We start from the raw sequence: 26,168 nt of genomic DNA, 5'->3' as shown, positions 1-26,168 counted from the left end.
GGGAGGAGTAAACAGAACAGAACGCTGGGAGGAAGAGGAAGTGAGCGCAGACTCCACAGCTCTCCTCTTGGGAGCAGACGCCTCAGATAGATGCCATGCTCCGCTCTCCTGGGCAGACGCACTCGATGAAGCAAGCCGCCAGGTTAGACATGCTGAACCTTTCCCGGTAAGACCGGTGCTCACAGATTATTAGAGATGGGTTGATCAGGATGTGAGAATTAGCCTGTAAGGGCTAGAGCTAAAGGGCCAAACAGTGTTTAAATGAATACAGTTTATGTGTTGTTATTTCGGAGCATAAGCTAGCCGAGCAGGCGGCCGGGGTGCTGGGAACGCAGCCCCGCCGCTCCTATTACTACACTTTGCCTATAAGACAGTTGCATGGCGCAGTTCACACAGTCACATGGTCCCCCTGGGTATTGTTGGTTTTCTTCCCAAGGCAGTGATTTGGGATTAGCCAGCCCTATACGATGGTCAGCAGTGATCGAGAACACTCTGCTGCAGAGGCTCCTGAAGCCTTTCTGGGTGGACAGTACACTTGCCGGGGAAGAAGGGAGAGACATCAAGAGGTCCAAAACCTGGGTTCTGAATATAGCATGGTGATTTTGGATCCTGGGTCTGCTCTTACAGGCTTAGATCACACTTTTAAGCCACATTGTAATTGATTTTTTTCTTGGCAAAGTACAGATAATAAAGACACACAACGTTTTATGCAATTCTAAGGGATGAATCAAGGCTGGCTACAGTATGTGCCCAGTGTACCACCACCACCCTTGGCATCGAGTCTCCTGCTGTTCTCCTGCAAACAGTGCACAGAAGACCTGAAACCTAGAGAAGAGGGGGAATTGTTTCTTACAGAATTGTTTCTGAAATTTCCATTCTAAACTTGAAAGTAGCAATTCTGAAAAAAAAAAAGGTCAGTGATATCAACAGAAGGTAGAAAATGCTAGAACATTCAAACTGCCTAGGCTTTGTGGGAGCCTAGGCAGTTTGAATGCTCACCTTACGAGACCTGGATAGAGGTGGGCAGTCCTTGGGCTTCCCACAGGTCAGGGAACCCTGATTGCTCTTCGAGCAGATGGGGGGGGGGGGACTTGATCGGGGGAGGGGGAGGGAAATGGGAAGCGGTTGTGGGGACGAGGCAGAAATCCTTAATAAATAAATAAATTAAAAAAAAAAAAGAAAATGCTAGAACAAAAGACAGCTTGTGGAAGGAAGTAATGGCGTAGCCCTGACACAAATAGTAAGGAGTAAAACCTAAATGTGATGAACCATTCTTATTTGCCTGGATCTTATAAACCCCTAGACTGTGCCAGAGAGGTAGATGCATGCTTCAAACTGTTCACTGCTGGTGTCTGCTTTTACCCAGTTAGCCTAGAGCAGCATACAACATTGCTGTATGGATCCGCAGGGCCTAGGATACCACCCATGTGTTTGCTTAGCTTTCACTTCACGCAATCACTTCTCACGTTTGCTGGCATCTACCTCATTCACAAAAACAACCGATTGTTAAGAAAGTGAAATACCTGGAGATACTGTCATGGGAATCTAAGCTATCCATCCTGTGAGCTGCCTGGGCCCTGGAACCAGCTCCAGGGGGCTCGTCAATTGTGTCCAGTCCTGACTCTCTGGAAAGGTTCATGATGTGGTTTTGGTAGTACATGTGGATGCTTTCCCGCGTTGGAACGTTGCCCTGTGGAAAAGGGGACATCACAGTGGTTCTTACGAAAGCACTTTGTTTGGACAATGCCAACAGTTTTCAATACTGACGACTCTCAGCCCACGTGCACACCTACAGTAAGGACTGATGAGATGCAGATAATTTAGGGATTAATGTCAGGTCTTTTACGGTCATTAGTGTTAGTCGGTATTGCTACATGCAATGGTGGATCTTCCCAGTCAACCTGACTGGATTCAGAATCACTTGACACACATCTCAGCATGTCTCCAAGGGCGTTTATAGAAAGGTTTTACTGAGGAAGGTGAGCCAGTAGTCAAGGCTGGCAACATCATTCCATGCGCTAGGATCCTGGACTGAAGAAAAAGCGGAAACAGAGGAATCCAGATACGAGGGATAGTTTTTGTTTGTTTGTTTGTTTTGTCAATTTGACACAAGATACATTCATTGGAGAGGAGGGAACCACAATTAAGAAAACGCCTCTGTATGAGGCGCTACACAAACATTGTCTTAATTGATAGGGAAGATCCTAGCTCACTGTGGGTCGCACCATCCCTGGGCTGATGGTCCTGGGTTCTAGACGAAAGCGGGCAGAGCAGGACAAAGGTTGAGTATGTCAGGAAGCTGAGCAGCACCCGTCCACAGCCTCTGCATCAGCTCCTGCCTCCAGGTTCCTGCCCTGCTTGGGTTCCTGCCCTGACTTCTTTGGATGATGAGCAGTGCTGTGGAAGCAGAAGCCAGATAAGCCCTTTCCTCTCCATGTTGCTTTGGTCTGGTGTTCATCACAGCAACAGTATCCTTCCCCAAGAGACCAGCTGAGTAGTCACATTTCTTTCTCCCTGTTTCCTGTCTGCGGATACAATGTGGCTTTGCCTAACTCTCCCATTGCCAAGCCTTCCAGACCATTACCACCATATACTGTGTCCCTTCAAGCTATAAGACAAGCCTCCTTGCATCCCTAAATTGCTTTGGCCAGAGAGTTTACAGTAACAAAATGTAAGGTAGGTAATATGCTTGTATAATTCTTACTATCTCAAAATAGTCACCTTTCCAGAAATTGGCTCAAGCTTAGTAGAGAAAATTATCAAATCTGTTTTCAATTAGATTAATTTAAGCTCGGTAATTTATTTTCATTATGAATTTTTATTTTATTTTGGTATATTTTTAAAAATGTTCCCAACCCCGTTAAGGTATAATTGACAAAATTATATGTATAAAAATACTTACCTTTAAGTACAATCTATAAATCATAGGTAACTTGTGTATTTTGTTAGCACTCTTTATATTCTAGATTTTTTTTTCTGGAGGTTTCAGATATAAATTCTCAGATAAAAGTTATAATCCTTTATAGGGCACAGCAAACCTATTAACTCTGATAGAAGAGAGAAAATGAATAAACTGGAAGTTTTCTAAGGACTCCTGGTGAGTGTGTGCTTATGCGTGAGTGTGTGTGTCTGTGTGTGTGTTTGCATGTGTGTGTGAGTGCATATGCATGTGTACATGTGTGTGTGTTGTTTATGAGCATGGGCTAGACCTCAATGCACACAGAACAAAATGATTATGTAAAAGCTGGCCAGGAAGATGGGATTTTTATTTTAGAATTTTAGATAAGGTTGTTTAGTTAGGTGTCTATTGCTATGACTAACACCGTGTCTAAAAGCAACTGGGTGGAAAGAATTTATTTAATCTTACAGTTTATAATCCATTACTAAGGGAAGCCAAGCGGTGGCTAAAGACTGGAACCTGGAGGCAACAATTGAAGAAGCAGAGACCGTGGAGGAGCGCTCCTTACTGGCTTGCTCGCCATGGTCTCTCCAGTCTTCTTTCTTATACCACCTAGAATCATCTACGCTGAAGTGGTGTCACCCTCAATGTGCTGTGCTGTGGCCCTCCCACATCAATCATTAATCAAGAAGATGCTGCACTGGCTTGCCTACTGGAATTCTGATGGAGGCATTTTCTCACTTGAGGTTCCTCTTCTCAAATGGCTCTAGCTTATGCCAAGTTGGGGGTGGGGGAACAAAACATAACAGACAGCAAGAACAACAAAACAATTAACTAGGACACAGGCTGACTATCTGGAATCCAAATGCTCCCATGTCTGAACTCCCGTGAATGCTGACATGATGCCAACGGGTGGGAAATTCTACACAAGCACTCCTGAACAGTTGCCGTTAAAAGCCAAGTGCACTTGAAATGGTTGCGGAAGTTACTGTCAGGCCATGTAGATGATGAAATCGAAGTAAAACTTCATGCTCATGTTTGTATTCCCTCCGCAAGGTGTTTCATTATGTAAGTGAAAATATTTCCACATCCAAAACCAAAATTGGAAACTTGAAACTTCTCTTGCCTCATGCATTTTGGGCTGGGATGTACGGCCCACGGGGACTTGGCGGCTCTTTGAAAGTAGCAAGCAGTAAAAGGAATTACCTTCTTAATCTCTCGGGTCAGCATGCACCTTTCAATCCTCAGAACTGTGGATATATCAATGTGTTCCCTTGAGATGGAGTTGAGCCAAGTGGTGAAACTATCCACCGTGGCCAGGAATAGGACCCAGGTGAACTTCAGAATATTAAATATCCTCTTGATGATATTATCTAGGCAGAAGAAGCACACCACAGGTTAAAGGGTCTGGAACACTACCACACTACCAAGGGCTGTGTTGTGACTCTGTGGGGTGGACCACACCCAGCCCTGGATTTTGCGGGATGCCTCTCATGTGTACTGGACTCCTTATGCTTAGCAAACGAGGGGGACCGAGGCCCGAGCACCGGTGTAGTCTATATACATGCAATGGAAGAACTAAGCCAGACTGAGGCAGGATCTTTCATGTCGGCCATAACAGACCCTCAGGGGCAAACAGGACTCCTCAAAATATCACGTTCCATGGATGGTCAAGTCCCTTACACATACGCATCTCTAACTACACTCTCTGTATAGAATCTCCACACACCCTTTCTCATAGTTTGAGTCATCTCTTTATCACTTCCACTAGGTACCCAATGCGATAGTGGTCGCTACACTGCATTATTTAGGAAGACAGAGAAAAGGCCTATATACACTCAGTACAAATGAATCCCCCCCAAAAAAACATTTTGGTAAATGTTGGGAGCACTGAGACCCCAGATCCTGAATTTCTTGTAAACAACTTGTTTTCCCCTGATCTGAGTGTCTACAGCTGCTCTGAGCACGAGACCTTCAGGAGTTCCTGATGGCAGGAGAGTGGTTTCTGGTGGGTTTGGCTGGGGCGTGGCTATCTCTATATAATCTGCCCCTGAACACAACAAAGGGGGCATTCTTGGGGCTTTGGTATCAGTGTTAAAAGGTCCGTGTGTGTGTTGGTCTGTCTCTGTGTCTGTATTCTCAACCTCCAGCCCCCTTTCCTGAAGCTCGCGAACTGGGTAATAGCACACACAGCGCAGACATGGGGGCGCGGTGCGCGGCAGGTAAACACTTGGATGAATCTGAGGCTGTGAAGCCTACACATCTAGAAGTCTTACTGTAAGAAGTTTAGTAAGCGTAGAGATTGCAATTCCAAGATTTCACCTAGTATTAATTCAAGAATGGAGATGGCCTGTGCCTGTCTCATGGGGCCCTTTAAGGCTTTTCTACAAGTGTCTGAGGGATTGTTGGTGAAACCTATTTATTGTCTGTGCACTTATACTTCAGCCAAACTATATTATCTTTTGTGAAGCTCACTCCACAGGCTGCATGTGCTCATGTGTTACTGATCCATCTTCCTAAGACAATCAGATGGGATTGTATGTCAACAACAGAAATCTGTACGTGGACTCCATCATCTGTGGTCAGTAGAAGCCCTGGGATGGCTAATGTGAGTTTTGTCCTGGACTGCAGCTGTGACTAGAGACCCGGGAGGGCTGTCACAGAGCAGCTCAGCTCAGATACAGTGGTGTTTGAAATGGTGATAGCATGCACGCACATTTCCCGACACTCCGGAGAGGCTGCAGTTTAAGGCCTTTGAATACTCAGAAAGACTGGAGGAGCTTTTACAACTGGTGAGCTCACCCTCTGGGACATCACTCAGCTTTTAAAAAGAAGGAAAATTCGTAACAACGTGGATGACCACAGAGGACATCGTGCTACACTGAATAAGCCAGGTGTGGAAAAACACACTCCAGACGATATCGCTGACACTTGGAATCCAAACTCATAATACACACAGAAACGGAGAGCAAAGCCATGGTACATGGCCAAGGAAGGGAAAGACTGAGAAGTGGGTCGAGGCAAGCTTGCAGTTACATGGGAGGGTTATATCTAGAGATCCTCAGAGACAGGCGGTAATTAGCAATTCTGTACTATGCTGGGATTTGCCAACAAGTAGACCTAAGGCGCTCTAACTGTGGTGGGGAGGTGGACAGACAGGTTTATCTGCTGCCTATAGTAGTCACTTTGCTACGCACAGGTACAACGAAACCATGTATTATATGCATCTTACTAAACGCAGTGAGGGAGAAGCTAAACAGAAGGACTAGATCATCCTGTCTGTCTTAATCATGTATGTAAGCTGATGGTCATCCAATCACGTGCCAGCCCCACAGGCTTCTGTCTACTGTGCTCAGAGTGAGTACCCAATGGCCCGCCTTTGCTCCCCACTAATCCCCTCTCTGAGTTGAAGGCCACAGTGTGAACCAAAGTTTGGCTTTATGATGAGGACTAGAACAGTTCTAAGTGGCCTAGGAAGAATAGTAAGCTTACATCTAGTAAAGTTTTGCTCTTTTTTAAGGGTCAGACAAGAAATGGAGCCCTCAAGTGAATGCCATACCTGATGGGGTGTGAGGGGGAGGGGGTGGCAGAGAGCCACATGTAAGGACCAGGTGGGGCCAGAATCTCCATCTCTGATGTTCCTATGGAACCATTTCCTGCCTTTGCAGCTACCTCCTCCTCCTCCTCGGGACTTTTCGGGCTGTGGTAGCTCTTTGTCTTCCACAGGTTTTAGGAGGTGAGAAAGAACAGAGGGTCCCCTTTGCTGAGCAAAGCAGCAAAGGCAGAGATGAACGGCCTCACCAAGTGGTATAAAGGGAGGCTTCACTGATGCCACAGCAGAGCGATTTCAAGACAGAGACTCCACAAGGCCCCCATTTTCCTCTGCATCTCTGGCCTCTTATTTCGTTTAATTATTTGTTATTTTGTGTGTGCATATATGTGTTTGTACCCATGGGTGGAGCCAGAAGAGGGCACCCCGTGGTCTCTGGCACAACTTCCTGCCATTTCACTGAGGCAAGTTCTCTCCCTGAACCTAGGGCTCATGTTTTCTTGGCTAGATTGGAAGTCAGCAAGCCCTAGCAATCCTTCCCCAGCCCACCCCTCACCTTGGAAGTGGAGTTACAGGCCTGTGCAGGATCTGACTTGTGTGGGTGCTGGGATCCGCACTCCAGCCCTTACGATTGCACAACGTGAGTTCCTAACCTTCAAACCATTGCTCCAGCTTCCCTTCTTTCCCTTTAGGGAACTCTAGGCCAAGGTGGGCAATCCCATACTTATCCGGAGAAGACCTCAAGCTGCTTTTACAGACCTAAGAGGGAGGTTTTGGCCCTGCAGGCTGAATGACATAGAAGCCACTAATACGCTCCATAGACCAAGGTGGGTAATCCCATACTTATCCGGAGAAGACCTCAAGCTGCTTTTACAGACCTAAGAGGGAGGTTTTGGCCCTGCAGGCTGAATGACATAGAAGCCACTAATACGCTCCAGCAGGCCTTAATGCCTTTGACAATTTATCCTTATTTTTTCTCCCATTCAAAACTACTTTCCTAGAAGTAGTAATTATTAGTTGTTGAACATTTGGTCATGGAACTTCTTATCTCTACATCTGCCCTAAGATAATTTACGATATATTTAAAAATAGCGAACAGAGAGGATACTGAGTGTTCTTAGCACAAAGAAATGACAAATATTTGAGATGATGTAAGCATTCGTTAACCTGATGTCATGAAACCATATCGTAAATGTTTACCAGAATCTGCATGTAAATTTTAAAAAGTTCTATTTTTTTAAAAAAAGAAGAAAATTTAAGTATTTTTGCTCAATGCTCTTATTCTGGCGGCTTCTACGCAGCACCAGCATTTATTGTCCTCATCCACAGGCGCAGGTACCAAGGACTTTACAACTCACGAGGCTGGATGGGTTCTCAGGAGTCTTTCTCCGTCTCAGCAGAGACGAGGTGTCAAGGGACAGGACTGTGATGATGCAGCCTCGGTCTGGAGTCACAGCTGGATTTGCCGCTTTGCAACAGCTCCCCTTATCCCATGGGGCAGTACCATTTTCAAATGCTCACAGCTCATCTCTGTCTCTGTTCTGTTACCTGGGCCGTCGGATTTCTTTTTGATTGGCCCATCCTCTCGATCGTCCCATTCCACTGGACCTGCGTTATATATGATAAAAGACGTGTCTTCATATAGAGCCCTGTGCCGTTTATATGACTAGAAAATATCCAAAAACTTTAGCAGAACACACACTTGAGAATAACAAAGACAACATCGAATAAAACATTCCACTGGACCTGCGCTATATATGATAAAAGACGTGTCATTATATAGAGCCCTGTGCCGTTTTTATTAATAAAGAATATCTAAAACTTTGGCAAAACACACACTTGAAAATAACAAAGACAATGTTGAATAAAACAATGTAGTGAGAGGAGTTGGCTTCATTAAATATTAAAACTAACCCCATGGTATCAAATGCAAAAGCATGCAACCGAGATCCAGAGCTTGACAATAGAAGAACGAGTCAGAATACACTTCCAAATCATATCTAAGCCAAAATAGGAGCTGAGGGCCGCTCCTGCTTATTTCTAACATGAAAGGAAGACTTTTTTTTTTTTTTTAAAAAAAAATAGAGCTAGCAGCATTGCTCATCTATCTAACTGTATGAAAATATATCTCTGTTATACAGAGTGATATAAAATTCAAAATGTAAGTAAAAACCAGTAGGAAATGCAAGACAACATTTGCTTAACACTGGGGGGCAGAGACTTTCTTTAGTGAGACATTGACTTTAAAAACATGACTTTAGACGTGCTTCGGTATCAGACTGATTTCACATTGTTTAGAGAGTCGTGTATCACAAACTACATATGAGCACTGAACAGGGAAGCATGATTCTAACACAGCAGAGGAGGCACTATGCCCGATACACAAGCAGTCCTAATTACTAAGCAAAGAACAAATTCTCCAACAGAATGGCAGAGGACAATGATAGCTGTATTTGGACCTTAAACTTGAAGTACAAATTATATAGACAATATAAAAAAAATGCCCAGAACCATTAGTTATGGATTAAACTAAATTCCAAAGAAAATATAGGAAATCTGTTATTCCCTGGGGGGCGGGGAATGCAATAAAAAGAGCAATGTGGGCCTTGGTATGAAGCTATAAGAAAGGTACCTTCCTTTATCTGACATATTGGAGTATAAATTACTAAAACATTGTGAGGGAAAAGCTATTAAAGTGTTTGAGGCATCTCCTTTAACCGAGTCTTCCTACTCTTGAGAATCTACTCTGTGAGGGTGCATATACATCACGGATAACTCCCTGTGAATATTTTTGTAAGGGTACCTATTACAGCATTGCTTGTTGTGGTGAAATCAGGAAGCAATCTTTTGTCCATTAATGGGGAAATAATTGAATAAATTATGCATATCTGTACTACGGAAGCTTTTATAGCCATTAAAAAAAAACCCTGCAGTTTCATGAATAGTTAATTGGAGAACTATGATACATTGCTAATGAAAGGGCAAGCTGCCTTCGTGCACATTAATTCTGAAAAGTTAATGAACGAACAATATGTACTTGCCAAAGGGGAGAGGGCTAATGCCCCATCTGGGTAGGATACATATTTCCTGGAGGCTGAATTTGTGTGTGTTTGTGTATGTGTGTGTTTGTGTGTGTGTCTGTCTGCGTGCATATATGCACACACACACCAGATTCTGAATCTCCTGCTATCACGTGGCTTGTTATATTGAAGGTAGACTAAATTTATCTTTGCAAACAAATCAATAAAATGCAGGTATGGCCACCAGGAGATACTGAGAGAAAGAAGGTAAAAATGAACAAATTTTATAGTTAGTTGCATGAGAAATCTTGATTGTTTGACTTTTTTAATTTTCTAAGAAATTCATGATTACATGATCTCTGTACAGAATCAAATGATAGCAGAGAAACCTAGGGTCCTTTTAGTCATATCATTTAATTTTTCCTCTCCTAAAAAGCAGCCACTATTCTTAATACACTTTAAAAAAAAATCCTTCTCTTACACTTAAACACTATAATACCCATTTAAAATGTAAAATACTGGTTGAAGTACTTTGGTTTTCTTTGTTCAGTTAGTGGTTTAAATAATTGCCTTCTACTTTATAAAATGTTGTTTTTCACTTAAATAATATGTCGGGAGACTACTGAATAGTATGTGTACAGGCTAGTTTTGTGCCAATTTGACACAAGTTAGTGTCACTTTGGAAAAGAGAATATTAATTGAGAAAATGCCCTCACCATCTTGGTCTAGGATAGAGCTGGCAGTACATTTTCTCAATTGATAATTGTTGTAGGTGTAATTGTGGCTTCAGATCACTGTGGGGTAATGCCAGCCCTTGGTAAGTGGTCCTGGGTGTTGTAAGAAAGTAGGGTGATCAAGACAAGAGGAGCGAGCTAATATGCAACATTCTTTATGAGCTCTATAGCTCCTGCCTCCTGCTTCCTTCCTGGACTTCATGCCCTGGCTTCCCCAGGTGATAAGCTACACGCTGGGAGCCTAAGTAAATCCTTTCTTCTTCAGGTGTTTGTGGTCATGGTCTTTATAGAAACCAAATTAAGAGAGTATTCCTTTATGCTTTGGCAACATGATCCCTTCAAAATCTTCACCTCAGTTGGTTTAAAAATGCCCTTTTGGCATTTGGTGTCCCCTGTAACACTTCCTCCATGGGGCAGAGGCTGTGGCTGCTTCCTGCCTGGCACTCACCGTCCCCGGATCCTTTGCGTCTTCCTTTCTCCTCTTCTCTGGCCAACTTCTTTTTCTCTTTCCTCCTCTGTCGGAGTGCTGTTTTCGGATCAGTGATCCAGGCTTGATAGACAAACTGAAAGGAGACGGTCCAATGAATTTCTGACTTTTAAAAGTAACTTAAAATGTAAATGGACCTAAGTCAAGCTTCTTCGATGTAAGATTTTTTTTTTTTCTCTCTCACAAGTATTGCTTTCCCTGCTTCTTATGTTAAGTTGACTTCTGTTGGTCTAGATTCTTTTTTCTTGCTTGTTTGAGACAGGGTCTCATTATATCACCCTGGCTGGCTTTGTAACTCTGTCTGTTTCTGCCTCCCAAGTGTAGGGATTAAAGGCATATAGTGATTAAAGGCATCTTATTGCTTTTAATTTGCTACCGTAAGATGTAATATATAAATAACTGTGGAGACATTCTTCACTCAGTGTCAAAGATGATCATGACATAAACTTGGGTAAGAGCAAACCATGGTTTCTCTGAAACACCACCGTTTGTGATCCTCAGTGACGGAAGTTTTGCTTTGCATACAACAAGCTGGAGTTGGGAGGTCTTGACAAGCACCATCAGAGGACTTCCTCCTATCGCAAAGGTCTCAGTCAAAAGGAAGATGTCTTCTTTAATGTTCTCATTTGCCCAGGCGGAAGTAAGTTTTACATTGTCAATACTCTCCTAGTAGTGGTTATGAGTAACTTGAAAAAGCCGATGGATTTTACAGGGGAAATAATGCCAGTGGGAGAGGGAGCTACCCCAGGAGAGCAGAGAGAGAAAACAGTGTGAGAGTGAGCTAGCCCAGGAGAGCAGAGAGGGAAACTGGTGCCTCGGGTTACCCGTTGTCAGTTGCATTCCAGAGCCGAGGACAGTCACACCAACATTTTACAACCAATCACCAAGGAGCAATGGTTCGGAAGAACCCCCCAGCCCCCACATCCCCAGAAGCATGCAAAAACAACAAAACCGAGACAGGATACATACAATCAGCCCTCCCGAAATCATAAAACCAAGCCAGCATGCTTAACATGCAACCCCCGGGTCTCAGGGAAGCTGGGTTTTCCACTGTCACGATTAAGATAAGAGCACATAAGGGTAGCTGTAAACCCATATATTGTCATTTGATCCTAGATGATTTTCATATTCCAGAAAATTTTAGAAAACACGACATAAACAGATTGGCATTCTGATGCCACTAGGAAGTAGAGATTCAACTTTTCCACATATGGAAATATGAGGGCACAGGGTCCAATAAAGATCACCTCCTTTTCCCTCGAGGTAGAAATCTGAATTGTACAGGCAACACACACAAATGTAAAATTGGTGTTATTTCTGGATAACAAATCTGGGAGGTAAACGTCCTATGGTATGCTAAATGTATTTTATGGAAGTAGGGCATGAACTGATGATACTCAAAAGGATCAAAGCAAGCGCTGGTGGGTCCTTACTGAGCATGTCAGTTTGGGAGTCTAGCCACTTGTCTCTCAGGTTTAGGACATTAGAAAGCAAATTTGCATAATATAGTTTGCTTTAAAAGAAACCGAACTAATAAATACATCTTCAGGTTTAAGAACAGCATAGAATGGCTTAAAAAAAAACACTTCAAGAAAAGTATTATACTATTATTGTTTTATAAAATGAAAGGATGCTAAACAGAATTTGTGAGCGTAGCAGGTGTGCATTGAATGACTTCCTTTCTTCTAAGGAAAAAGCAAACAGCTGGGAGGGAGAGAGGAAGGCTGAGAAGGGCAGGATTCACAGACTTTAAGAAGGGCAGGGAGGGGACCATTGATGTCTGACGTGGTGAGAAGAACTACTAACCCTACATTGGTCCCCTAGGGATGAAAGGCATCGGTGTCTTGTTGACGAGAGGAACATTCTGGGCATGCAAGTACAGGAAGCAAGACAGAGCAATCACGCTGTGAGCTGCTGAGTCCCTATTCTCAGGCAAAGCTATCTTAAGACTGCCATTTTGAAAAGTGATTATTTTAAAGTTCCAAACACTTGACCGAAGGCCAGTTTTGCCGTCTCCTATTTCAGAAAAGGGTGCCGACCCTTACTGAGTCCAGAAATGGAAGGGTTTTGCTGACCTCCCAAATTACGACATTGTATCTTTTACTTTCACCCAATTTGGTGGCTTGTCTAGGGAGCCAGGCCCCAAACTACATCGGCCAGAAGGAGAAAGTGCTTGGAAGTACACACAAAAAGTCTGAAGATTCAGTTAATAGTCACCGCCACGAGTGTGTGTTTTTGAATTTATCTCCAAGTTTATCTTTATTGTTAGGGGAGTGAGATTCACTTTTTACCAGAAGGTCATTAAGCAAAACTGTATGCATTCTTTTAAACAGAGAGTATTTCATTGGAGTGGATATCCTTAACTCGAATTTACAGCATTTTATAATTTGCCCTAAGTACACTGGGATACAGAGTCCCTTTACACCTTTATCGTCACTTAATCATCTTTAGCTTTGTTTTAAGTAACAAAAAGGGGTGGATAACTTGCAACCTTTCACTTTAATAATTTCTAAATTACAAATTTAGACATTCACATGGATTCGTAGAGCAGAAAAGCTAAAGTCCCTGCAGAAACAGCAACAGTGACTATTAATCAGAACCAGTCTTCTGGAATGGAGAATGAAAGGCGGTCGGAAGGTTGGCCTCTGAGGCCCTAGGTAGACCAGCAATACGGCTTCACCTGAGAGCTTCAGAGACATCCTGCATCTCAGGTTCTGTATGACCAGTGGGACCAGCATCAGCGTGGAAACGAGATGGCAGGGAACAGGCAAGGTGCACTCGTCTCTGTCACTATCCCAACTGTTTGCGTGACCTCAACCACCATCAGATCATAATGGCCCAAGAGTTTTAGAGTTCCCTCCGGGCTGAGTTTGGAAGGAAAAACATGCTACAAAATACAAGAAGGATAATTTCTTCCTTGTGGTTTTTAATAATGAAGCGAGTACGATATAGGCAGCTGACTGACATCCATTCTGTATTAGGTGATGAACAAGGGCGTTGTTAAACTTTATTGAGAAGCACTGTTGTGCTCTGGGCATCAGCAGCTGGGGAAGGAGATGGGCTGGATACAGGACATCTGTATCCACATTCGGAAGCCGGAAACTAACGAGAAGCTGAAAGCGGGGACAGAACCAGAGGAGTCTTTTATAAGCTTATTTGGAAATTCTTACCAGCTTTCTGAGAAAGAATTATTATATATGCTTTACTCATTATGAACTGAGGCATGCAACCAGACGCCACCCTTTTAAGATGAGATGTAACTCACCCAAAACTACGAGGAGAGAAAGTACATGTATGTATATCTGCATTTTCTCTTCCTATTTTTTATAATCTATGGTGTCTACTTTTTAAAGTAGGAAAATGATAAGTAGTCTGGCTCCTAAGAACTTTTTTTTTTGGAAAATTTAATGTTTTACATCCATATGATGCTTTAATTGTACGATTCATAGAACAGAGAAAATGTAGATAGGAGGATGTTTTACTAAAGTTCTATGGAGCAGAGAGTCACACACTACACATCAGTAGAACATGAAATACCTTTGCAGCTCGGATTAAATACTGAAGAATAGTTTTGGGAAGTTTAATGACAGACTTTGGCAAGGCTAAAATGGCTGAGGCAAACTTCCCAATAGCTCTCTACAAAGAAGGACAAAGCAAGAGTAATTAGTAGGAAAAAAAAAACCCAACGTTAACAATTTAATATATGACGTCACATGAGCTTGTCTCTACAATTAATACTGAGGTTAAAACATGCCACTCGCCGAAGCTGGAATAAAATGTGCTGAGCTTGGAAGTTAGGAAGAAGAACACACTCAGTCACAGCATGCAGTCCATAAACACAGTCAAGATGGTCCACATTCTCTTCTTTGTTGTACGATGAGTGGTGGTTAGCATAAAATTCATTAGCTAAAAAGTAAGGCTGTTAAGTCATTAGTATTGGCAAGCACCCCCACTCATACACACAAACATGTTCCCAACACACAGAGGGGCAATGGAGCCAGGGAGGCAGCACCACACTGAAGAAGCGCCACAAGTCGCTTGGTCCTTCAATGTCATCAGGAAGACCAGGCATTTGGGCTTGCCCATTTATGAAGGCCCATCTAGGGAGCAGTGTATGGCCTTATCACAGGCAATCACAAAGTTTTCCGAGAACCTTTCTATACGATCTGTACTACGACACACGGGATATAACTGTCTCAGCCTGTGGTCCAGAGGTTAGAGAAATATGCAGAAAGAGTTCATGCCCTGTCCTCTGACAAGGCCTCATCTTTAAGAAGGATGGACTGCACCCTGCCACGCCCCCAAACCCCCACTAATACTGTGCTGGCTGGTGAGTCAGAGCTGTGTTTGAGACAGCAGGCTCCTGAACAGAGATTACTCAGCCGTAAAAATCAGAACCAGGATGGATGTTTATAGTTATAATTTAAATCATTCTGGTATCATTAGCAATACAAATGAAGTTAATTTTCAAAACCCAATGCAACATTTAAGTAATCATTTCAAGGAGGAGCATGCATTTTATTACACAGTCAACTCGTTCACGCAGGGAGCTGCAAGTCTTGCATCCAAGCAATCCAAAGCAATGCTGAGGAAGTTGTCTACTTGCAAGAGAAATTTTTTGGTTATTGTTGTTTGGGGCATCAAGAAAATGCTTGGATGTCAGGGATGACGTGCTGACCCGCACCATTCACACGATGTGGTAGTTAGGGCATTCCTGAGAGCGAACAGTGCTGCAGTTTAATTAGAACTAGACAATTCCAGACGTCCATCAGAAGACTCTGAGAGCCGTATCACAGGCTACGGAAGAGGTCATCTAGGCCTGTAAACAAGACTCGTTAATTTAAAAACCAACCGCAGTGTTTCTAGCCAGCAAAGGGTATCATCGTGCACATCCCTCTAGTTACCTGGAACGCTGACTTCCGCGGGGGTTCTTCATCTTCCTTTTTAAGTTCCTCTTCTTCCTCCTCTTCACTATCCGTTTCAAATAAATAATAGTCTCCGCTCCTGACCACTAAGCGAGACAAAATATTTGCTTACTTCTGGAAAGAAACATGAGAAACCTGGGGGACTATTTCCTCCCTAAAGACACATAGATGGCCCTCGAGAGGACCACATCCAGAGATGTTTGCAGGAGAAAACAGATGAAAAGAACCCATTTTATCTAGTGCAACATGGTGCTGGCGTGGCTGGGTCTACAGAGTATGAGGCCTTGTCTGTGCCATTTATGAGGCTGGCATTGACCTGGCAATTTCTTCCATTTTCATTGCTTTATTGGGCAGAGTCCATTTGTTGTGCAGATGCCAAAATACTTGACAACTTTTGCTTCTCAATTCATTAGTTTTGATCCTTTAGACAAAGGCCGAAGTGAAGTAGCAGATTTGGCACGGTCTGTCATAGACAAACCAACCAGGATGACACAGGATGGAGATGGGTGCCCCCAGTCTCCACTTCACTTTATACTATGCAGACCTGGCTTGTCCACACGTGACACACGAGGCAACGTAAGACAAGACATTTGAAAGAGTTAAAAAAGAAACAAAATAAAATAAATGACGACAACAACAACAAACACATTGCCACAAGGAGGAAAAGGGTAGGTAACATCAACAATGAAAACAAGACAACAGCATCTATTCTGACTGCTTCTACATGTAGCGAAGGGACTGACTGAGGAACAGCAGCCCTGGTCCATAGCATAGGGTTTGGTTCTGCCCTGTTTCTGGTCAACAAGCCATTCCCTGAGAGCATCACAAAATCCAAGGAGAACAGTAATGACAATCAGGTACAGAGCACAAACAGTATGGCCCTGCTTCTGCCTCATCTGACACTGGCCCTGCAAGAATATATTGTCTGTGTCAGGAATGGAAACAGAGAAATCAGAGATGTCTAGAGACTTAAAGAAATTTAGGAAATTTCATCTTTGTATGTTTGAAAACTTTTACATTTAATAGAGAGAAGAGACTCACTTCTGATGCTACAAGAACTGTACCATCAATGTGGGGAAGCATATTCAGGTTTTCTAATTGTAGCTGGGATTTCAAACTGCGGAGTCACCTCACGGGTGGTGATGTGATGTCTTAAACTATGATTTGGTCATAGGAAACCTGGGCTTGTTTAAAACCAGTTGTGTGGATGTCACTAGCTACGGTTAAAAGCTGAACAATTTTGTCTACAGCATCAGATGACTCTGAGCCTTCATTCAAGAAGATGCAGAGTGAACGAGTTGGGCCTTATATCCTTGAACAGAAGCACTGTGATTTGTTACTCATGTTTTGAAGGAAAAAAACCAGGCCCGGAGTATTGGATCCAGGCCTGAGGGAACCAATGCAATACAACATAACGTCATAATAAGCAAGAACAAACCAAAGTCACGGCATTACATTTGACAGTGAGGAAGACCATTAAAGTAATGCCTTCACGTAAGCTGAAAGATATTGCAGGGAAGTTTTGTGGACTCTACATCACATGGTCATTTGGGACAAACACAGGGCATTATAAGGTGGAACATTTTACCCTCATTATAGGCACTAAAGATCAACAATAGCTGAAGTTGTATTCAATCATACCTTCTATCATTTCTATTCATATGGTTGAGCCCAAATAATTTTTTTATCTCAAGCATTGATTTTATCATTAGTAATATCACCAATTTACTATGTAAGCAAGTGAAACTGGTAATCTGAAAAAATGAAATACTCTTTTAAGTCTCTTAGTTCTTCAAAAAACTTTGTTGAAGCAATGCTAGGAAAATCACTTTTTTTAGTGTGTGCTACTAATGATAATTTAAGAAGTTCTTCCATGCACATTAGGGCAAATTGGAGACTTCTGCCCAGCCATAAATCACAGATGCTGGTGCCATTGGTAAATTGCTTAGTAGGAACTTAACTTTTAGAATCTCACCACTTGTGTCCACAGAAACGTGGCTCGTCAGATATTTATCAAGAAAGCAGAGTTAGGTACTGCCTAGGGCGGTGTGGAACTGACAGAGACACACGACCATGGGAAGAAGGAAGGTATTATTGAACAGCAATAATGCAGCCCGGTGTGCGTGCATAGGTTTGGAACTGGCAAATTCATCACCACAGCTTACATTGCCATCTTTGCTGCTGACCAATGATATCAACAAGCAGCAGCAGCAATGGACATCAGCGTCTCTCAGAGCTATTTGAAAACCCAGCCCAATTATCTTAACAGATCGGTCAATGGCTTCTAACAACATTCTTCCAGATCTAGAGATACGTTTTGGAACATCAAAGACTAAAAACAGTCAAGGGCATTCTTTCCCTTTTGTTCCCTTCAAATTTGGCAAAGAAAATATGTTATGTAGTAGTAACTTAGCACCACTTAGGACACGATTCCAAACCCTGTGTGACAGACGGTTCTGCATTAGTGCGCTGTAACACGTTGTAACAAGGCACACGGAGTTGAACACCAGAAAAATCTGATATAATGAGGGTGAAATGAATTGGAAAAAAAAAACCTAAGGTCATTAAACCATTACAGAGAGTTATTACCAATGTGTACTGTGATTATCAAAGACCATATCCAATTCTTTTTGAAATAATTTAGATGCCAAAGGGGAGAAACCACCGCAGTGGCCACAGTGGGAATTTACCCCACTGAAGGACAAACATTCAACATGATGTGATTGGATAGGTCACTCTAAACCAGCAAAGGCCCTTTAAAAACAGAAAAGTAGGCACAGTTTACTTGTGACTTGATAGACTAGGTATTCAGTGCTCTCCATGTGTTGTTAACTTGACTGATGAGCCAATGAACCACAGAGGAGCCACACTGGGTTTCAACTTGAACCTTTGTCTTTGAACTTGGGCATAAAATTAAATGGAATTCTTTGTAACTCCCTCTCTTTCTCTCTCTCTCTCTTTCCCTTTCTCTCTCTCTCTCTCTCTCTCTCTCTCTCTCATTTTTAACTGTACTGTTGAAATTCAACATTACGGATGAGATATAATTAAATACAAAGATGCTAAGCAAATTTCAAATTTCATGCCATTTAAATCAGTTTGCTGATTTTAGCCCATTGCAGGTCACTGTGACTCTCATAATTCAGGTGGCAAACTGAGATTTTCTTAGTTTTCTAAAGGTTTCCTGCGAACAGGATTGTTCTCAGCCATGTGTGACTTCCTTCGTCTGATTATAGCAGTTGCAGCTGTGGCTGTGCAGTGGAAGACAAAAAAGGCTTAAGATACTACACATTATTTTTAAAATAATAATCATTCACTCTTCTAGCACATCTAAGGAATCCAGAAAGACTAGATTATAGTGGGCCATTCGTCATTCCATTGTAGAGCCATTGGCCAGTACTGACTTGTTTTAACTAAACAGAACAAATACGCCCAATGGTGTCTATACCCACATATCCCATTTTTATCATTAGGAGGGAAATGCATTGCAGTTTATGTAGCTAGCAGACTCTGTTTTCCTGGTTTTGCTATTAGTTGGTCATATCTGAGGCTGGTCTGCACTCTGGGCCTGGGTGTTTGGGATATTGGCTATTGCAGAACCATTTTGAGGTTGGGAGAGGTTAAAGTACAAAGTGAGCGCATTTTAGGTTATCCCCCATCTTTAGACTAAACACACTCTGAAACTCTTAAATGTGAAGGAAATCCCAGTTCTGGGAAAATAGAGAGGGAGGGTCATTGATATCCACGCCAAGGGCCTAACAAAGAGGGCCACAGACACTTAGAGGAGAGCAATCATCTTTCTTGAGTCCTGGCACCAGACAGATTTATCCTTAAGGGCTTTAAACCACACAGTGGATAGAAGCAGAACTCTGGGGATTTAGTTAACAACTCAGTTCTTTGTTTTCTGAGGTAATACTCTCTTGATCACAACTTTGGCTTCCTTCAGCCAACATGCTAATTTCTCTGGAAGAACTGATCCGTGGGGCCTAGAGGCTCATTAGCACTGTGGTGTTCTTACACTCTGACCCCCTATCAAGTCACAAGGATCAAACCATGCATGGGGCACACAGGTCATGGGGAGCCTGAATTCTGGTCAAGGATATAAGGGTTAGAATTGATGAGATCGGAAGAGGATCAAGAAAACCTACTGGAAGCATGATCAACCCAAGGCCGCCACCACTGCTTTTTTTTGCCCTTGGCTTTCTGTTTGTCTGCTTCTCCTAAAATGAAATATGTCCAGACATTAATTCTTAGGAAGTGAGCACACACGCTTTGAAAACCACGTTTTAAAAATTCAATTGGAAAAACACATCAGAGGGCAGGAAAAGGAAGTTTACTAACTACAAAAGTACTCATGTACTAGCAGCCTGCTGCAAACGCTGAATGCTCTTAACTGGAAGCTACATGTTCACTTTCTTCCTAGGATCTGAGGGCATACATAAAGAAACATTTAAAAAGAAGTATTCTTAGCCAAAAATGCGCCTTGCACTGATTTTTTTTCAGTAAATTAGCACGAGAGAATTATTGCCCATTTCAAAGAACCACATAGTGGCAAATAAGTCATTGAAATGTAAACCAAGAACAAGGAATAGGACTTTTTCTTTTGATTAATTTAGCATGACTGGAAGATAGTTGTTGCGAATGAAGAGATTCTAGGAACTGGAAAGAGACCATGCATTGCTTTTCTATTCCCTTCAGCAGGAAAGCATGCAGGCTCCTACAACCAGACCGTTAGTGCTGCAATTGGCTAAATATATAATTAAATATAATGCACTATATGTTTCTCAGTAAATTTCATTGAAATGCGTAACAGCTGAAGTGTGAACTATGAATATGCACTAGTGACATAAAACATGCATGCATTTTTTCATTCCCACATTAGATTTACAGAAACCAACCGCAGCATACCTAAAACCTATTCCCTCAAGGAGCAAATTAAGCAAAAATCATGCCGATCTCATAAGGAACATGTCTGTGACCTAAACCAGACAGTGTTCATTCAAGGTATCGTGCCGAAGAGTAGATGCTTGCAAAATCATTCATTCACTAAATATGCCCCAAGGAACATATCTGCTCATGATGGGCGAGTGAAACACAGCGAGACAACTAACAGAATGAAAATGAGCAGGATTTTACAGCCCTACCAAGAGCATGCTCCTATCAGATGTCAAAGCACTCGAGGAGAGGAAAACGTGACATACTTTCATCATCTTCTTCTGAGAGTTTCTGGATGTCCTGGCCTTCCCCTGACTCCTGGGTCAAGCTCAGCATCCTCTCCTTACCCTTTTTGTACTTTTGTTGCCGGGCTTTGATGCGATCCATCCTACAAATAAGGCAGCGTTAGTAACAGTAAGAGCGCATGCACAGTTATACCACGTTCAGCTCTGTGGACGCATATTGTTCTCCAAATATCTGAATCCATGAGCAAAGGGGTCAGCTTTGAAGTACTTAAGGGTTATGAGATAATTGCTTATTAACCATAAATATCTCTCACACACATACATGAGTCCATGCTACTCTGTGTTTCATAGATACTGGAGTTAGTAATACAATCAATAGTCATGATGCTAAGGTTTAGCATGAAGCCCTTGATACCCGTTCTCATTTTGCATCATTGCCAGTCTGAACACAGCGTATTATAACCAAAGGCTTTACATCATTTTTTTTCTATTTTGTTCATTTTATGTGAACAGGTGTTTTGTCTCCATGCATGTGTGTATGTGTACCATGTATATGCCTGGTGGCTGCAGAGGCCAGGGAAGGGTATTGGATTATTCGAAGCTGGAGTATAGATCTCTTCTGCCCCAGCTTTGCATTCTTAACCAAAATGCAAATGAAGAGTCATGTCTCACGGAAAGTGAGAACACATTGCAAATGTGGCCCTGCATTTGTTTCTTCTAAGTCTGAGCTAGAGGAATAACAATGGTTGCAGCACACTGCATATACATTCCAATTTCATATACATCTTAGGTCTTTGTGCACATAACCATGCTACGGAATAATTTACACAAGGAAACACCCTTTAAGGGAATTAAGAACCGAGGTCATGATGGAATGCAGTTGCTCTTCTCAATTCAGGGGGCTTTCCTGGAAGGGTAGGACAAGGCTTCTAATTCCTTGACAAAGTTGTCTAGGATTCCAATCCTATGGTTATTAGAGTTTAAACACTAATACTCAAAATGCAGGTGTGTGCCAGTCCTTAGAAGTTCTAGCCATTGTTAGAAATTCCCAAATGGGACAAGGGTGGTAGGAAAAGTGTTGTATCACATCAGGAAGAGCTGGTCATACCAGTGCTGTTCTAGTTACCATAGACCCTATGTATCAGAGCTCATTCTCCTGAGCATGTACTGTACTGTTGTAAAGGATGCCTCTGAAGCTGGCTCAGTAGTTAGTTCCTGGATCCAGAAATGCAACGAACATTCCTGGTACTTAGCTCTGAGCCAAGCCTCTTTCATTAATTTATCAATCCTTATAACAGCTCGGAAGGGACAACTGTGCACCCTAACTGAATGACCCAGGTGGAGTTTCAGAGAACTTCAATGACCAGCTCGGGACACTGAACAAAGTCACTGAATCTGTGGCAGCTCCCTGCTGTTTTCCAAGAGGGTCCCCTCCCAGATCCTGGAGCTACCATCCTGCTAAACTGCTCTCATCTTCAGTGTGGCAGTGTTAGTGCCTGACCTGGCAGAGTCATCGACACTCAAAATACAGGGGTGAACCAGTCCTTCAAAGTCTCCTTCATTGTTAGAAATGGATATATTTTCTTAGGGGTCTGAAATCCCAAGAGCCAAGTTGACTACTTCCATACAAACTGGAAAGAGGCAGAGATCACAGCGAAGAGAGTGCTTACTGTCTCTTTAGCTGATCCATGGACTTTTTCTCTTCCTCAATTCTTGCCTTTACAGCTTTCACAATCGTAGCCTGGAAAAGTTCGGCCCCTCTGAAATAAAATTGGAAACACAGAACACATCAGTATTTTTGTGGCTGTTTATCTCTTCCTGGAAATGATCATTACGGATCAGAGGTCATGGTGACCCTTTTCTGGGGCCAATAGAAGTTTCCTGGCTGACGTCACCCACTCCTGGATACCCTTTATGAGTGATTGAACAAGGAATAAGCGGGCTCTCTCTCAGCCTGGGCAGCCAGTGGAGAGAAAATGGGTTGCTTTTCCAACACGACATGATGTCAGCTGAGGGCCACGTGACATTATCAGTTGACTTTCCTTTCACTTCTAGTAACGTACTTTAAGCTTCTAGACCTCCTAGAGCAGTGGTTCTCAATGCTGTGACCATCCCTTCCTAATGCTGTGACCATCCCTTCCTAATGCTGTGACCATCCCTTCCTAATGCTGTGACCATTTAATGGAATTCCTCACGTTGTGGTGACCCCAACTGTGAAATCTGTTTCACTGCTACTTCGTAATGGTTAGGAATTGTAATGTAAACATCTGATACGCAGGATGGTCTTAGGTGACCCCTAAAAAACAGCTGTTCGAACCCCAAGGGGTTATGAAACACAGGTTGAGAACCACTGTCCTAGGAGGCATTGTCTGAATATCTGGAACACGTTGAAATCCTTATGCCCAAGTGACAGCATTGGGAAGTAGAGCCTTGCAAGATGACTAAGCCATGAATGGTGTAGATAAGGCCCAGGAAGTCTCTTATTCTTTCTACATAGTGGACTGGCTATAGGCTCGCACGAGACACCCAACGAATGACACCTCAATACTTGTCTTCTAGCTACCAGAATAGCTGGGGACACATTTACAGTGTGTGGAGTCTGCCTGCCATACCATGCTTTTGTCATGGTAGCCCCCAAAAGCCAAAGACAATTCTGCCCAACTCTGCCATTTCTGAACAGTAAATAATAATCATACTCATAAATTACAGGATTAATATTTGAAGCTAAATAAGGTCACTGTTCACCTATGTAACGAAGGTAGAACATGCCACAAGGCTCCATAAATTTAAGATAGGTTCTTATTATATCCTTTCTCTATGTGGCTCCAACTTAGCTGACAAAGGCTGGCGTCACACTCATATAAATAAACTTCCTGGAAGGGGAGGAGATGAAATCTAGAGAAACTGGTGTCCTAATCACCTATGTGGATATGTATGAGCCTCAAGTTCAAAGATGGCATATGGCAATTTCATAAGGGAAATTAACCTAATGCTTGCCAGGGAGCGAGCATTATGGATCCTATGCTGTCTGAGCAAGGCTGGCAGCTCCAGACAAATGAGTGCACACTCAGTCACTGCCCCCTCCACGCAGCGGCGCGCCGGTGGGCGGCCAGTACCCTCCACAGCCTTTTCTAAATCTAAGAGAAGGGCAAAAGCTGGAGGAGGAATGGAGTCCAAGGAGAAGAACGTGGCAATGTGAAGAGTCCCAGAGAAGAAGCTCAGGTGAGGTGCGGAAGAGACTAAAAGGAAGAGAAGACAGGCAGGAGAAGGGGGAGGATCAGAGGGGCGCTGGGTCCTGTGCTCAGTGTCTGAGCTTTCTGGGGAACCACCAAACTGCTCTCATAAGGGCTGTACTAATGTATATTCTCGCTAATAGTGTGTAAGGCTTTCTTCCTTACTAACCATTCTCACGTGCACTGAGTTTTTAGATTTTCAATCTTAGGCATTTTCAGAGGAGTGAAATGATGCCAAATTGCAGGTTTTTTAAATTTACGTTTTGCTGATGAGTTGTGTTGTTAAGAGACAGTTCATATACTTTTAGGACATCTGTGTATGTTCTTCCTTTTCACCCTCCCCTCCCCTTTTTGTGATGTGGAGGGTCAAATGTGCTCTGCTACTGAGTTACGTCCCAACCCCTGCTCTGGTGTTTTCTACTGTGACATGTCCACTTAGTTCATTTACCCTCTGTGTTAGTGCTGGTCACCGAGTTCCTTGCTAGGACTCTAGTTTAGATGCAAAGGGACGAGTGTCAAGTGCTTTAGGGACTTTAAATTTTCTTGTGGGTTTTCTGAGCAACGTGAGATAGTGAGCATTATTGCGTTCAGGCGAGTTGTCGGTGAAGGTTGCCTAACCCACCTGGATGCCAGGATCTGAGAGGCTTTGATGTCAGCCACGACGTGCAGGAAGTAGTAACTCATGAAGACTCTTCTCTGAAGCAGGAGGAAGGCAAAGCAGATGCTGTCCCAGATGATTCCCGCCTCCCCACTGGGCAGCCTGCATTTGGAGTCATCCTCAGCTGCGGCAACAAGCGGGGGAGAACCCAAGAGAAAATGAACACCCGTGTGCATGGCTGTTGCGTGAAGTCTACAGAGCCAGGCTCGGGAAATCCCACCGGCACAAGCATGGCATTCCAATGGGCTGATTTACTTATGAGCTGAGCACTTCCCAAGCAGAATTTTATGCCTTGAGTCTGATTATCAGCATGAGGGGGCTCCAGCGAACTGCCGGCACTGTGAGGTTAGGGAATCCCTGAACATCCTTCCTTCAAGGACTTCCCCCAAACAATGGCTCAAGGGTAGATGAAATGCTCTAATATAGAAAAGTCCTATCCAGGGTCAATGGGCTTGATAGTCTATTAGCAGGCTGTGGCAGCACATTTACACTAATTGGCCATTTCCAGATAATGGTTTAATCCTCTGCCGAGTACGGCCTGAGTTAGAAGCCACAGGCAACATGTACATTATATCTAAATAACCTTCTGAGCATCATAGAAGCACACAGCTGACACAACCTGTGATTCTGAGCTTGAGGCAGGTGACAGAAATTGCATTTTCCATTGTCTCTATGGGGGAAATCCTCCCAGATACCCCAGGACTCTTCCCCATTGGCTTTCTGTGCCTGAAGTCACCCCCAGCCCTTCTCGGCTTCTTTAAGAGAGAAGTTCTGAGAGCCTGAGGCACCAGAGGACTGACCGGTCTAACTGGAGCAGCTGCATCCTTGAGGAGGCAGCGGGAATTGTTTTTAATCCTCCCTGCAAAGCACGCGGAGACAGGGGTCCTGCACCAGTGTGGCAGGGTGTTGGGGGAGCACCTTCTGTTCTAAGCCAGGCATCAGCCAGTATAGCTTCACAGCCTCCATCTCAGGGTGGAACTGATTCTGACTTTTATCTCATTTCTCTGTGCTCTCCCTTTTCCACATTCCTTCCCCCCAAGGGTCCCCTCATACTTACGCATTTTATAGCCTTTCACCGTGCAGGCCAGACTGAACGCTTGGATCAGCCAGCAGCTGTTTCTCACTAGCGCACCGATGTAGCCACAGGCTCCTATCTGAAAGACGAAAGGAGGGAGGCAAACCTCAAGCTCTGAATCCAGAAAACAAATCTGATGTCTAACAAACCCAGTGTGCAAGAACTCACTAGAACCAATGCCAGCTCTTCCATAAGGGGCCTGCAATATCTAAAACACCAGTCTCCACATCTCAGGCATATAGGAAGCATTAGCTGTTCAGAGAGCTAAGGATCTCCACTGTAATGCTTCTGCACTAGAAGCACTGCTTTTTACAAAGAGAACCAGACTACTGTAGAACATGCCTTGACCCTATGGGCCTGCACTAAGACAAGAACTATAATTTGGGTAAAATTATTTTTTCAGAGATCAC

The 26,168-nt window shown here is 43.2% G+C and overlaps 1 protein-coding gene across 3 annotated transcripts in view; it reads right to left on the bottom strand.

Annotated features, from left to right (window-relative positions):
• The window catches only part of LOC121440635 (piezo-type mechanosensitive ion channel component 2-like), a 346,630-nt gene that overhangs the window by 31,866 nt on the left and 288,596 nt on the right, over positions 1 to 26,168 (bottom strand). For 2 of the 3 annotated variants that reach the window (XM_041641418.1, XM_041641419.1), the window contains 10 exons: positions 25,741 to 25,837; positions 24,648 to 24,807; positions 22,463 to 22,552; positions 20,814 to 20,935; positions 19,761 to 19,832; positions 15,595 to 15,701; positions 10,652 to 10,766; positions 7,998 to 8,057; positions 4,106 to 4,272; positions 1,524 to 1,690 (listed from right to left, as the gene is read on the bottom strand). In XM_041641418.1, coding sequence (XP_041497352.1) covers positions 1,524 to 1,690; positions 4,106 to 4,272; positions 7,998 to 8,057; positions 10,652 to 10,766; positions 15,595 to 15,701; positions 19,761 to 19,832; positions 20,814 to 20,935; positions 22,463 to 22,552; positions 24,648 to 24,807; positions 25,741 to 25,837 — 1,157 coding nt within the window. Of the gene's footprint in view, positions 1 to 1,523; positions 1,691 to 4,105; positions 4,273 to 7,997; positions 8,058 to 10,651; positions 10,767 to 14,227; positions 14,327 to 15,594; positions 15,702 to 19,760; positions 19,833 to 20,813; positions 20,936 to 22,462; positions 22,553 to 24,647; positions 24,808 to 25,740; positions 25,838 to 26,168 lie in introns of all 3 variants that reach the window. The other variant, XM_041641417.1, reaches the window with a different exon arrangement.

Source organism: Microtus oregoni, unplaced genomic scaffold (genome assembly GCF_018167655.1).
Source record: "Microtus oregoni isolate MIOR12 unplaced genomic scaffold, Mior012 000069F_ref0000032, whole genome shotgun sequence".
NCBI lineage: Eukaryota > Metazoa > Chordata > Mammalia > Rodentia > Cricetidae > Microtus > Microtus oregoni.
This window is presented reverse-complemented; position numbering and strand designations above follow the sequence as displayed.